The sequence below is a fragment of the Diplotaxodon limnothrissa genome, linkage group LG4 (genome assembly GCF_057381915.1).
Source record: "Diplotaxodon limnothrissa isolate DT_005_m linkage group LG4, D_limnothrissa_male_GT1.1, whole genome shotgun sequence".
NCBI lineage: Eukaryota > Metazoa > Chordata > Actinopteri > Cichliformes > Cichlidae > Diplotaxodon > Diplotaxodon limnothrissa.
In genome coordinates this window covers 26722831-26736259 of record NC_140599.1, presented here as the reverse complement: position 1 = coordinate 26736259, position 13429 = coordinate 26722831, and the positions used below count along the sequence as shown (strand labels likewise).

At 41.5% G+C, this 13429-nt stretch overlaps 1 protein-coding gene across 2 annotated transcripts; it reads left to right on the top strand.

Annotated features, from left to right (window-relative positions):
• The first annotated feature begins 355 nt into the window (after positions 1-355).
• Positions 356-12358, top strand: ezh1 (enhancer of zeste 1 polycomb repressive complex 2 subunit). 2 transcript variants are annotated; one of them, XM_085351774.1, is made up of 20 exons: positions 356-552; positions 1684-1859; positions 2130-2255; positions 2926-3048; positions 3483-3600; positions 4095-4325; positions 4897-4999; positions 5289-5452; positions 5638-5729; positions 5842-5995; positions 6998-7182; positions 8562-8653; positions 8781-8809; positions 8914-9039; positions 10133-10311; positions 10399-10494; positions 10589-10670; positions 10761-10841; positions 10941-11025; positions 11111-12358. In XM_085351774.1, the coding sequence occupies exons 2-20, from the start codon at positions 1686-1688 to the stop codon at positions 11169-11171; spliced, it is 2301 nt and encodes a 766-aa protein (XP_085207900.1). In that variant the 5' UTR covers positions 356-552; positions 1684-1685; the 3' UTR covers positions 11172-12358. The 2 variants fall into 2 exon arrangements, with proteins under 2 accessions (XP_085207900.1, XP_085207899.1); XM_085351773.1 differs by having other exon boundaries at positions 356-785.
• The last annotated feature ends 1071 nt before the right edge of the window (positions 12359-13429 follow it).

Here is a 13429-nt window from a genome sequence, read left to right as displayed (position 1 = left end):
ATTTGACCCCAGTACATTGGAATGTCCGGAAACTGTGTTCCAGTGTCCAAGTATTTATTATTTTTAATTCGTAGGCTAGACAGTTACTTCAGCTCTGTGGGCAGGCTGAATTAATGCATCCGTTTTCAGGTTCTGTGAGAAGTTTATTTTGCGTTTATTTTTTTTTATTTTATATATATATATATATAATTAAATACCCGATACTCCTATAAAACTACGTGTATTCATAATGTGTATTTAGGCCATTTTATTCTTTTGCTCCTATAGAGTGGAGCTATATTTAAGATTATGTGATTGCACTTGCTCTACTATCAAAACCCACAGTGATCTGCCTTCACGCATTTAGATGGCGATCTAGCACTCCGGACAGTTGCATCAGTTCCTGTGTATGCGTGTAAATGGCTGTGCTGCGGCTGCTGCACGCTACTTTTTATTCCCAGGACGCAGAATAGTAATAAATCCTCCTCTGCTTGGAAAGGCTGTGATCATAATATAGACGTCACCCTCCTGCTCGAGTGGATCAACCAAGCCAAGTGCGCAGTTATTTGTAAGGTACAACAACAACAACCTCCAGCACCATGCCCATGGATAGAGATTTCTCGGAGATCCCCTCGCTGCGCGGACATGATAACTGCGTCAGAGCCATAGCAAACACAGCTTTGAATTGCTCCGGATCTCTCTACTAAAAAAAAAAAAACGAGAGAGAGAGAGAGAAAACAGAAAGGGACTTGGTCGCGTTGCGGGCTGTTGTCGCAACAAATAGGACACGAGACGTGGATTTAAAGGTATTTAATAACTGCGACACTGGATGTGGAGATCTTGACGTGCACACCCGAGCGCTAGTGTAACGTGCCGTCATTGTGCTGTTCGGTCGCACGTCTTTAGAGTGTTCTACATTTAAATGGGTACTGTGTAGCTCTCTTGGCACGGGGCTGCACTTACAGGACGTCGCGGACTTCATAGCTTCATGTGTCTGAAACGTGTGCACGTCTCGTAGCCCCCAAAAATCAAGTGCAGCAGTTTCCCCGAGCTCAGTTTTACCTTCGTATTTATTTTTAATTCCGTTTGAGTTCAGACGGGGAAGTTGATGTTCAGCGTGGCGATTATGAAACACAGAAAAACTGTACTACGCACTTTTCTATTCTGCTTTTCTGAAGTGGCACGCCCACTCCTGTGCAATGTGGATGCCCCGTGCTATTAAATTCATGTGCTGTATTCATAGATGCGCACACTGTCGCGCTGTATGCGCATAATTCAGTCAATTTCCCCCAAGTTTTGCAAAAAGAGCAGAAGCAGTCTACCAGAAAAAGGCCCGTAAAGCACTCGAGGAGGCTTTTTTTTTTTTTTTTTTTTGCATTAGACGTCTGTTTTGTTTTGCTAACAGATGGGGGCACTCTTTCAGAGAGACCATCGGCGAGGGTGAATGGGGAAATGGGGGTTGTGAGAAACAGAGGGCGATAGTAAGCCCATTAGTACTATAATAAGGTAACTGAAATGGACTGCAGCCATATTACATCAAAACTACTGCCTATAATAGATTTAATGTAATTAGTGAAAGTAGTTACTGTGGCAGAAAACATGAAAACAAGCCTAAGTTTACAAACGTAACTTATCTGAATATGAAAGTGGAATGTTTTGAAGTTGGGCCTGTTTGTCATATGCTTTCCTTTTATTTTTAAACAGTCATGGAGGAAAGTGCTGCAGCAGCCCCTGGCACCGGTGTTGCCCCATCACTTCCAAGACCTCAGTCTTCCTCCTTTATCCCTTCTCGCAGCATGCTGGAGTGGAGACGGAGGGTCAAGTCTGAGTATATGCGCCTTCGCCAGGTCAAACGCCTTAAAAAAGCAGAAGAGGTCAAAGTGAGTCACATTGACGTCACACAAGTTCAATTCAGATGTTCAGGGGTTTTTTTCAGGGTCTGTGAATGAAGATAAGGTCGTAGCTAAATTTGGCACAAGACATCTTTTCTCTTGTGCAATCAGGGTTTTGTGCAATGGTCTCTAACAAATAAAGAGCAAAGCTTAATTTGCATGTGTGACACTGGTGTGTCTTTTGTATGCAGTTCTCAATGCGTATGTTATGTTAATAGTGTGTATGTCTTGGTCCTTTTTTCTCTTTTTTTTTTCTAGACCCTTTTCATGTCTAACAGGCAAAAGATTGAGCAACAGACAAATATCCTAAACACAGAATGGTCCAAGCTCCGGATTCAGTCCATCCCTCTGTCAACCGCTAATGGGGGTCTGGCCACGAAAAAGGTGGGTGGGTGGTCTGTCAGAGAGAAATTATGGGGCGCTGATCTAGCTTTAGTAGAGCAGGCATCCCTTATGCTGTAATGCAGTGTCCAGGGTTTGAAACCGCTCATTCCCTTCTGTCACCTTTCTTGTCTTTTCTCCACTGTCCTATCACAATAAAGGCTAAAAGCCCCCCAAAATATGCAAAAAAGAGAGCGATGGAGACTATTAAGACAATGGCTGGACACATGATTTGTACTATTATCTGAACCTTGCGGTACATCTTCTTATTCCTGTCCAAGATGCTCTGGCTAAGCTAGAAGTTCAATATATTTTTATAATGTGAATGTGTTGTGAGGAAATCCCTTCTTGAACATCATGTTGAGATCTCCTCATGCCTCCCAATCTTCTATACCGATTCCCAACTGGATGGGAAAGAGACGTGTGGTAGAAGTGGATCGCATGACAGTCTAACAGTCTGCGGCCTTGTGGGAGCTTATAATACATACAGCCTGATGGTGTAACCACATCTTTCTCCTCCCGCATGCTGTCACGGTCGGCTGTATTGTGTTAACTGGTTTTATTCCCCCTGCTCAGAGTTAAGCAGCAAGTGTGTAGTTATAAAACGGCCGAGTGCTGCAGCATATTGTTCTGGGATCTGGTGATTCTCAAGCCACCTCTGGTTATCTTACAGGTGTGTACAGTGGAGTTTGGCTTCCCAGGATTCAAAACTCAAGCCATTGCCATGAGACCACTGTCAACAGTAGCTGGAATCCCCTTTATGTACTCCTGGTCCCCTCTGCAGCACAACTTTATGGTATAAATAAAACACAATTGTCATTGATACAGTTACAGTGTCATATCACCCTTAGAGCACCCTGAATATAATGTGTTACTAATTCATCTGATTCTAGTTATGAGTTAAATGGAAACTGATAATGTTCTGCTCTTTTCTTATTAAATTCTCTTTTCATGGAACTTTTAGGGCAGCTGAATAAACTCAGGAACATATGTTATCGAGCTATAACATAGGAGTTTGTTCCACAGAAGTTACATTTTGAAAAACATATCCAAAAAACGGGGGTATGCTCACAGAACACTCTTACAACAGAACTTTTCATTTATTTTTTTCAGTCAGGCCGTGAATAAATTTCTGCTAACAAGTGTGATTGTCTATTGCTTTTACAGTTTTGGTCCCTCTGAAGCATCTGCAGTTAGAGACTTGTTTTAACCAAAGTTTGTATGTTCTAGGTGGAGGATGAAACGTTCCTCCACAACATCCCTTACATGGGCGATGAAGTGCTGGAGCAAGACGAGGCTTTCCTGGAAGAACTGATTGACAACTATGACGGTGTTCATGGTGACAGAGGTTTGTGTTGAATATTATATGTCCCTGCAAACAAGAGACATATTAAAGGAAATGCAGCATCAAGTGTCTTAGTAAGGTAATGGGTCACCTCGTACCGACAGAACAGCTTCAGTGTATATTGTCAGTGATTTTCTTTGAAAATCTTTGAAACTCTGCTGGTGGAATTGGATGTAATTCTTCAAATTCTTCAATTCTTTCCTCTGATTGTTTTTGATTGGGGTGGGGAGTACTGTCTGATATGTTGGTCCAAAAATCTCCAGTAGGTGTTAAGTTGAAATTTGGCGATTTTAAGATTTGCATCCTTTTCGTACTTCACTAATCAAACAGTTCAGTGGATAGGATAAAAGGGATAGCATAGAACAACTGAATTTTGATTTTCAATGATCCTGCACTTTTTAAAACCAAATAGACTTTTTGCCTTCTTAATAAAAAAGTCAAGAATCACACATTTAATTGGTGATAACTGTCGGTATGACATCTCGATTGTGTTCCAGAGGGAGGGTTCATCAGTGATGAGATATTTAAAGAGTTAGTGGACGCCCTGAGCCAGTATTCTGACCACGAGGAGGACGAAGAAGAGGAGGCCTCAGCAGGAACTGTTGGGGACATGGCAGGGAAGAAAGAAGAAGAGAGGGTGATGAGGAGGAGCTCAGTGGAGGGCTCGGAAGAGAACAAAGCTGGATCTTTGGCATTTGTCAGGAGGAAGAGGAGAAGCACTACTGAGGGTGAGTCTTCAGCTTGGCGCATTTGTGTTTTCAGATGATGAGAACAAGAAAAGTACAGGCTCATGCTGTTCGTGTCATTGCACTGCACACCTGCCACAAGGTCGCCCTGCCACAGCAGCTCTTGAGCTGACGTTGTTTGCCTTAAAGCTGCCTCTGTGTCCCTACTGTGTGTGAGTGAACCCATTTGTCCTTTACACTGATATGGCCCAGCTCTAATTACAGAACTGAATGACCTCATGCACCGAGCTTTATGGAAAACTAGGCTATATACACACTTAGTGACAGTTCATTTGAAGCACACCTGGGCACACTGTCATTTAGAGACTGATTCACAAATACATGTGTAGAAGATGGGAACGTGAATCAAAGATAATGGTAAAAGAGATGTACAGTGTTCTTATTACATCATTTTTTTCTCTTTTATCATGTTTTTTTTTTACCAAGTGACCTTGAGAATTGAAGGAACTTTACCATTGCAACAGAACATATTGCATAACCTTTGTTTGTGAGTGTGTATCAAAACCTGATGTCTGGACAAACCTGGGTGATTCACATCACATGTCTCCCACAGTGAAGGACATGTCCAGCAGCAAGAAGATCCCCAATGATAAGATATTTACAGCGATCGCCTCAATGTTCCCCTACAAAGGCACCACAGAGGAGCTGAAGGAAAAGTAAGAAAAGTGTAGTCTATCCGGGGATCTGTACGCACAATGCCGGGCAGTCTGTTGCTTAGTGTTCACCATGGAGACGAAAGCTGTCAGAGAGGAAAGTAATAATAGTCGCTCCCTGTCAGGCTCTCCAACTCAAAGGGGTAGTTACATCAGCATCTGAAAGAGCTGTGCTCAGAAAGAAAAAATCTTCATCTTTGTCCAGCACTGTTTCACTAAGTTAAATGAGCGTCAATAGTGAACCACAAAGAAGTGACACATCCCGCTGAAACTTTTCATATGTCCTCCACAGGTACAAGGACCTCTTGGAGCCGCCAAGTCCAGTGAAGCTACCCCCTCTCTGCACCCCCAACCTAGACGGACCTTTTGCAAAGTCTGTGCAGAGAGAGCAGTCGTTACACTCCTTCCACACACTCTTCTGCAGACGCTGCTTCAAATACGACTGTTTCCTCCACCGTAATAGCTTCTTATATATTCTTTCAAAGTTTGAAATGTATATATTAAGATTATAGTGTTCCTTCTGAGTTTTGAGGGTAATATATTTATTATTTCTGAGTCTTTTGTTTTTTTTCCATGAAGCTGCTACTAATAACCACATAATGAAAAACAGGGGTCAAAAATTTTTCTTTCTGTTGATGAAGCTTTTCATGCTACACCCAATGTTTACAAGAGGAAGAATAAGGAGATCCGCATGGAGACTGAGCCATGCGGTGTAGACTGCTTTCTGTTACAGGTATGCCCACAGTTGTTTAACTGATGCATTCATGCATTCTCTACACATTAGAACTCCCTATGTTTTCCTCCTGATCATATTTTAAATGTTCTACGTCTTTTCTCTTGTGAAGAAAGGGGCTAAAGAGTTTGTGGATCAGAATATGTTGCGGTCACAGAAGTCTCGGAGGCGACGGAGGCAGCCCCGTCCAACCAGTTCCAGCTGCCCTGGACCATCTGGCTCTGCTGAAGAACCCAACAGTGACCATGAAACCACCTCCTCCTCAGGTGGGGCACCCTCTCAAAATGTCACTTACTCTTGAATGAATGAATGAATTTTAAAAAATCAGTTCATGTGTTCTTCTTTCTGGTAGCAAAAGGCTTTCTTCATTATGAGTTCATGCAGTATAGATAGTGTATATATTTTAATTCGTTTCTGAGATCCACCCCCCAGAAGGCTGTCCACCCTGTCTAACCCTCTTAAGGAAAGTGAAATTTGGCTAGAGATGACAGCTTTCATGCCACATCCTCTCTCCTTTCCTTCCCTCTTCAATCTCCTCCTAGTATCAGCTCTTTCTTGCCAAGAAAAATAAACTAGCCATTAGTTTTGCATGCTTCAGCCTCAACATAAACACATTGTTCCCTCTCCACCTCACTACTTTTACTGCACTATATTCTTTCACATTTCTACTGATTTCTTCATGCAGAGAGCAAGAGGAAGGAAATAAGCGCACACACCCCTGGCTGTTTTTCTTTCTCTTATTCATTCTCAGGTTGTTGCTGATTTCTATCAGTTCCTTACCAGAAGCCTGTGTTAGTTTTGGAAACTCCTGGTACTCAGGCAGTGACTCAGCAGAGTCTCCCACATGTGTTGGGATAATGTGGAAAAAGCAGATTGTTGAGCAGATTAATAAAGGCACTCAGCGCTGGAGCATGTGGCCACAGTAATGCTCCATGCAGTCTGTTGCCTGGCAACATGCGCTGTCTTGAATTGTGGAGGCACGAGCATCATTGTTGGATATCCAAAACCCCAATCAAAACTCACAGTCCCTTTTGTGTCCATTTATATACAAAGACGGCTTCTAGAAACAGCAGCTTTTATGTTTGTGCAAGGTTAGAGCACCTTTTATTGCATGATTGCGGATAAAAGCTGTCACAAACTTTGCCAAGACCAAGTAATTTAAAAAGTGCTTGCTTGTTCAGATACGTGTTGAGTAAAAAAAAAATGTGACAAAATGCTTTCCAGCTAAATCCCCAAAATATGTTTGTGTATGTCTGTGTGTAAAAAAGAGGGGAATTCACGGTGCCAGACTCCCACCAAGCTGCGTCCAGGAGATGATGACGGGGAGCAGCAGGCTTGCTGTGTCGTCCAGTGGAGTGGAGCAGAGGAGTCACTTTTCCGGGTGCTACACGGCACATACTTCAACAACTTCTGCTCTATTGCTCGCCTCATCGGTACAAAGAACTGCAAGGAGGTAAAACATACAGGCACATACAGGTGTTCACTTGTTTTGGTTTGAAAGTTAGTGTTAAAACTACTAAATATTAGTCACCACTAATAATTGCACTTTATTTCAGCTTTATCTTCGTTCTGTGTCCAGATAGGATAGCTACATTAACCGCAGTGTACCGGTAATTAGATTTCAAACTATGTAGTTGAGAGTTTATAACATGTTTTGCCTGTAGCAGCAAATGTAGCCTGGAGACATGAAGCCTCAAGCAGAAGTGAGGAGCAGTGCACAGAGATTTCTTGCTAACTCTATGCCTTTGATTTCCTTTTCAAACTTGCCTTTAGAGCAGCTTGACTCAACTGACATCATTTTATACATTTTGCACAGCCCCATCATAACTCACAAATAGCTTTGTTAAACAGTTTCAGTCATATGAACCAATGCACCAGTAAACAGACATTAAAATGTAGCTTGCTTTATAATGACAGTACAGATGCTTTCATAAGAAAATGCAAGGAAGTATAAGTAAAACAGTTCTTAACCTCTTTGTAGACTACAAAACAAAAAAGAAAAAGAGAATCTCAGTTGTGCCTCAGTTGTGCCTGATTACCTCTCACATCTGTTGTTTACTAACTATACTAACTATGAAGTGTGTTTTTTGTAGTCTATGAACTCAACTAAAACTCTCTAAAACTGATTCATAGTTGTTTTTGAAATAAAGTACAAACCATACTTGCGCTGCTGATTTCTGTTGCGTCAGTCCAAGTATAATAACGTGCATCCGGTGCTTGTGGTTTTATGGTGTGGATAATTGGACTTACTACAGAGAGAATTGCATATGGCACCATAAAGAGGAATGCCAACCAGATGTGACGTCTCTCATTTTCCCTCATGATGCAGTTGTTCAGACATTCCCAGCTTCCCGTGGGCTGTGCATGAGAGTGCTCTGTTGGGAACATTTTGCTATTTTAAGAAATTAGATTTCAAAAGTTTTTATAGTTGTGCATTTATTTAAAAAGCGTCACCCTTGATATCCAACCCTTGTATCCCCTCTTGTTCCATGGCCAAACAAATCTGTACTGGGCTGCTAATATTCTGACTGCCCCACCCACCCACTGCTTCTCTGAGGGGAAATGCTGAAACCAGCTGCATTATGTATGTGTACATCCCAGGAAAGAGGCCAAAACTGGGTTTTAGCAACCAGAAGTGGTTGAGCATGTTTTCACACAGATGCATGTGAATGTCTGGTCTCTGCAGTCGGGTTTTAGATAAGCAGCTTGTTTTGAAACTTGGGTGCCTTTGTTACTTTGCACAAAATAATTGCAGAATGTCTTCATAGTTGTTTGCTTGCACGCTGAACTTGCAAGATGATATGTCGTCCACGTCATTGTCATTTCCCAAAGGTCTATGAGTTTGCAGTGAAAGAGGTTCTGATCCATCGTGTTCCTTTGGAAGATGGAGGCATCTCCCCTCAAAAGAAGAAAAGGAAGCATAGGCAAGAACTCAACTGTTATTATCTTTTCTCTGACTTATTGTTTCGTCTTCCGGAATAGGTGTGAAAGAAATTTGAGCTTTTAGCAAAGAGGAATAAAGCTCTCTAATATATTTAATGCATATTACAGGTTGTGGGCAAAGATTCAACTTAAGAAAGGTATGTATAACTAAAAAAAGACATGGTTTTTACTTCATTATGCCTTCTGACATACAACACAGCTTACTGTTCCAGTCTGAGGGCTTTGTCCTCTGTTGTTCCAGATAACTCATCCAATCAAGTGTACAACTATCAGCCATGTGACCACCCCGACCACCCATGTGACAGCTCCTGCCCGTGTGTAATGACCCAAAATTTTTGTGAGAAGTTCTGCCAATGTGAGCATGAGTGTAAGTGTTAACTTTTTTATTCATTTCATCACAATTTGTGGCTTAATTCTACCAAAAACACAATAGCCTGCTTGACCATGCGATGCTCAAAGAATATTGTTTGTTATAATCACATTTTCCACTGAGAAGCCGTTTGCCAGGCCACAGTAGAGCAGGGCAGCAGAATGTAAAACGATTTTGCAGTAGTCTGGCAGCGGTCAGAGGAGAAATTGTCCTCTGGCAGGGATAGGTGGGTGTCTGCTTCACAGAGAGCTGCATTCACAATGAGCTATTTGCTGCAGCAGCAATGCCCCAGAACTGTGTTTTCTTAAATGGCCACATGGTGGAGAAATGCTTTTTCTGTATGATGCCCTCTGGAGAGTTGATAATAAAGAGAGAGGATAAGATTAAGCAAACATTTTTTTCTGTGGTCTCGGAAGAGGAGTTTTTTCTGCTTGATTTGTTCATCTGTGCTGGTTTAGTTACCTTTTCTCCTCCCATCTCCTGATTACCTCGCCTTTTCCCGTAGCGGCAAAGAGCCGGGGCCAAACAGGAAGCAGGCCCTAGTTCCACATGTGCGTGCATTAAAAACTTGGAGTGAAATCAAAGGGATGTGACAGGCTCTGTGCTTGATATATAACATCGTCTCCTGCGTCAGTATGAGTCAAATAGCTCGAGCTAAACGGCGCTTGATGATACAGAAGTATAAAATCCACTCGTGGTGGGAATGGGAAGCGATAGGCTGCCTTGAGCAGCCTTAGTATGGACAGGTTTTTTCCAAGCATAGGCTATTGGAAAGACATTTCCGTTATTCTTGCTTGAGCCTTCCATTCATCTGCCCTGAGGGTGTTATGTTACACGCCTCAAAATTGTATTTCAGCATGTCTGCCAGCAGAGGTCTCTGATTAATGAACCTCTCAGCATTACTCAACCTCTGAGCTCCTCTTCTGCAGCTGTATTTCGAAATTCAGGGTTGTTTTTTTTTATTGAGTTTTTTAATCATAATGATATTTCTTCACATAATGTAGTATATTTCTGGTTTACTGCTAACTTCTTTATAAAACATGTCAGCAATTCCCCTTTCAAAGCAGCTCTGTGTCTAAATGTTGTCTAGGCCAAAACCGCTTCCCAGGCTGCAGGTGTAAGACTCAGTGCAACACTAAACAATGTCCCTGCTACCTGGCTGTAAGAGAATGTGACCCAGATCTTTGCATGACGTGCGGTGCCGCAGACCACTGGGACAGTAAAGTAGTCTCCTGCAAGAACTGTAGCATCCAGAGAGGCCTGAAAAAGGTACACTGGAAGATGTGGCTGTTTAAAATTTTTAAAGAGTGAAATTTAGTGGTATTAAATAACTCAAATATCATATGGTGTTTTTAGCACCTGCTTTTGGCTCCCTCTGATGTTGCTGGGTGGGGCACGTTCATCAAAGAGCCTGTTCAGAAGAATGAATTCATCTCTGAATACTGCGGAGAGGCAAGTCTGTGCAGTTTAGTCGATTTTATTTTCAAATACATCATCCATGCTGCGTGCTTACAGTGTTATTTTTCCTATATGTGTGCATAAGCAGCTGATCTCTCAGGATGAAGCAGACCGACGTGGAAGGATTTACGACAAATACATGTCTAGCTTCCTTTTCAACTTGAACAACGGCACGTATTCCCCACAGCGTAAAATTCTAAGCCAGGCGTACCACTGCAGTGTATTAAAAAACCCATAACATACTCTGTTTCTCTCTTTAGACTTTGTTGTGGATGCCACACGAAAGGGGAACAAAATCCGCTTTGCAAATCATTCAGTTAATCCCAACTGCTATGCTAAAGGTCAGTGAAGGGGGGGTGGGGGTCACTTTGCTTTACTATATGAATTCAGCAGCTTTATAAGAGTTATTTTGTCTGATGTTATATTCCCTGCCCTTGCAGTGGTGATGGTAAATGGAGACCACCGCATTGGAATATTTGCCAAACGAGCTATCCTTCAAGGAGAGGAGCTCTTCTTTGATTACAGGTAGAGTTGAAGGCCCCTTTGTAATCTCCAGCTTCAAGAGATAATGTATACAAACTCACACTCTTCATACTGTTTCCTCCCACAGATACAGCCAAGCCGATGCCCTCAAATATGTGGGAATAGAGAGGGAGGTAGACTTGTCTTAGCTTCATCGGCTGCCTACCTTCAGAACTGGTCCTTAACTCCTCAGCCACCTACTAATGCTTCTTTCCCCGTCTGCAGCATCACATTTAGCTGACAAATTTCTATCAGCAGTCACCGTCTCTGCCCTCCCTGCTGCACTTCCAAAAATAGAAAGCCCCTCCCCGCTGTTTGCAGGTGCTCATGCGCCACAAACACTGTACCACCTCCTTCAGTGACAGCCATTAGCTCTCCTCCTCATCTGCTCAGACCCATCCGCCTACCTGTAAAACTGTATCAACCAAGCTTAAACTATTTAAAGTGGAAATACTATTAATCCCTATCACTTACTGTACTGAGAGCATCTCAAATTTTTTATTCCATCTCGTCAAAGCAAACAAAGCCGAAATAACCCATAGCACAGTGTGTAACTCTCAGCAGTTTTGTTATTGTACTTATTGACTGGCTTTTCTTTGAGAATTCAGTATGTAATGCAATTTTTTACAGTGTATGTAATGATGGTAAATGAAATGCATGTGACAAACCATCCATTAAACATGTTAGATGCAACATTAGCTTTGGACAGATACTGTTGTTAACGTGCAGTCATGCAGTCATGCAGCTAGCAACTTCATCCATCTTTATGGTAAAATAAGTTATTGTGCATTTATATCACTGTTCTGCAAAAATAGGCAACCAGACGAGAAACCGACTGACTGAATGTAACCTGTAGATGATGGTGAAGAGATCTCATTCTGCTTTTCATTTTAAACATTATCCTATTATTGGTACTCAGACTGGCATGCATACGTCAAGCATTTATCTTTGTGTTTACAACAGCCCGATACTCTCGCATTTTGCCAGGAAAGTAAGTCACAGAGTAGATGTTTCCTTTGCAAATAAATAAGTGCCAAATGATTCCAGGAAGAAAAGTGCTGAAACAACATGGCTGTGTTGCGTAACAAAGCTGTGTTAAAGGTAACCAATGAAGGTTATGACCATTGAAAAAGCAAATTTGTTAGTGTTTGACCAAATATTAAGGCCCCCCACATGTGAATGTAAATGATCCTTTTTCATTTGTTTTTCTTTATTTTTTTATGTCCACACTTGCCGTTTGGTCTGTTCTTCATTTATAAAACATTAAAAGCCCACTTTGAAATGAGATCTTTCTCAATAGAGATGAACAAAATGGAGTTTAATGCTGTGTACAGTGTATGCCTATAAAAATAAAAGTTTAACTTTATACATTAAAGATGCCACCCTAGTCCTTATCTGTGCTAAATGCTCCCTACATTGAAAGCTCGAACAACACATTGATTTCCTTCAAGCTTCATTTATTGAGATGACAGTTTGGCTTTGCCTTGATTTACACAGTTATGGTCATTTACAGTGAAACTATTACAAAACAACCTCGAGCAGAGAGAACAGAAAAATAATCTACACTTCAAGGTGATCAAAACATAACTGTAATCTTCATTTCTAGAATTTGTTCCAGAAGGATTTAGTTTGATGTTGCAGAGAAATCTAACCTGCCTACTCTTCACATGATTTCAGACATGATATCACTGTTCACAGGGTGTCTGCAGATTTTTAAGGCCTTTATAGACACTAAAATCTCTAAGTGCTAACAGAACACAATACACACAAATCACAATTCCTTTATGAGCCTAATTTAAGCCCCTTTAAATCTGCTTTTTTTAATCCTGTAAATTCTGGCATTAATCTGAGCTTCAACTCATTAAACAATGCTCGGAAAGTTTGACATTTTAAATCGTCAGCACATACCCTGTCTTAGATAACATCCAGCTGGCTGACTCCCTCTACTGGACGTTTAACCTACCCATTTCTTTTCCTCCATTATGAGGCTGCAGGATGGTCCCTTCAGGATAAGGTCATGTGATGCCTGTGCAGATAGGAGCCATACTGAACACTGTCTCACTGTACTACTGTTGGTGCACTACAATAAGTGAGCTGAATAGTTGGCATGAGTGCACGTTTGTCATTATTTTAAGATCAGGTTGTATCTTGGTGGGATCAAATGTAAATACACAAACATTAAAACATCAGACCACACAAACACACGCTCCAGGGACCACATATGAATTAATTAGTGAGGTGCAATAATGTGACACTGCTAATGCTGAATACTTACAGTCCATTTACCAATGAATACAGTGAGATATATACATTTATATGATAAAGAAGTCGACTCTTTGCTAAAAGGCAACAAAGCACATTTGACCCAAGTTTGTTAATGTGGCGATTGTCCAAATAACAAAAACAT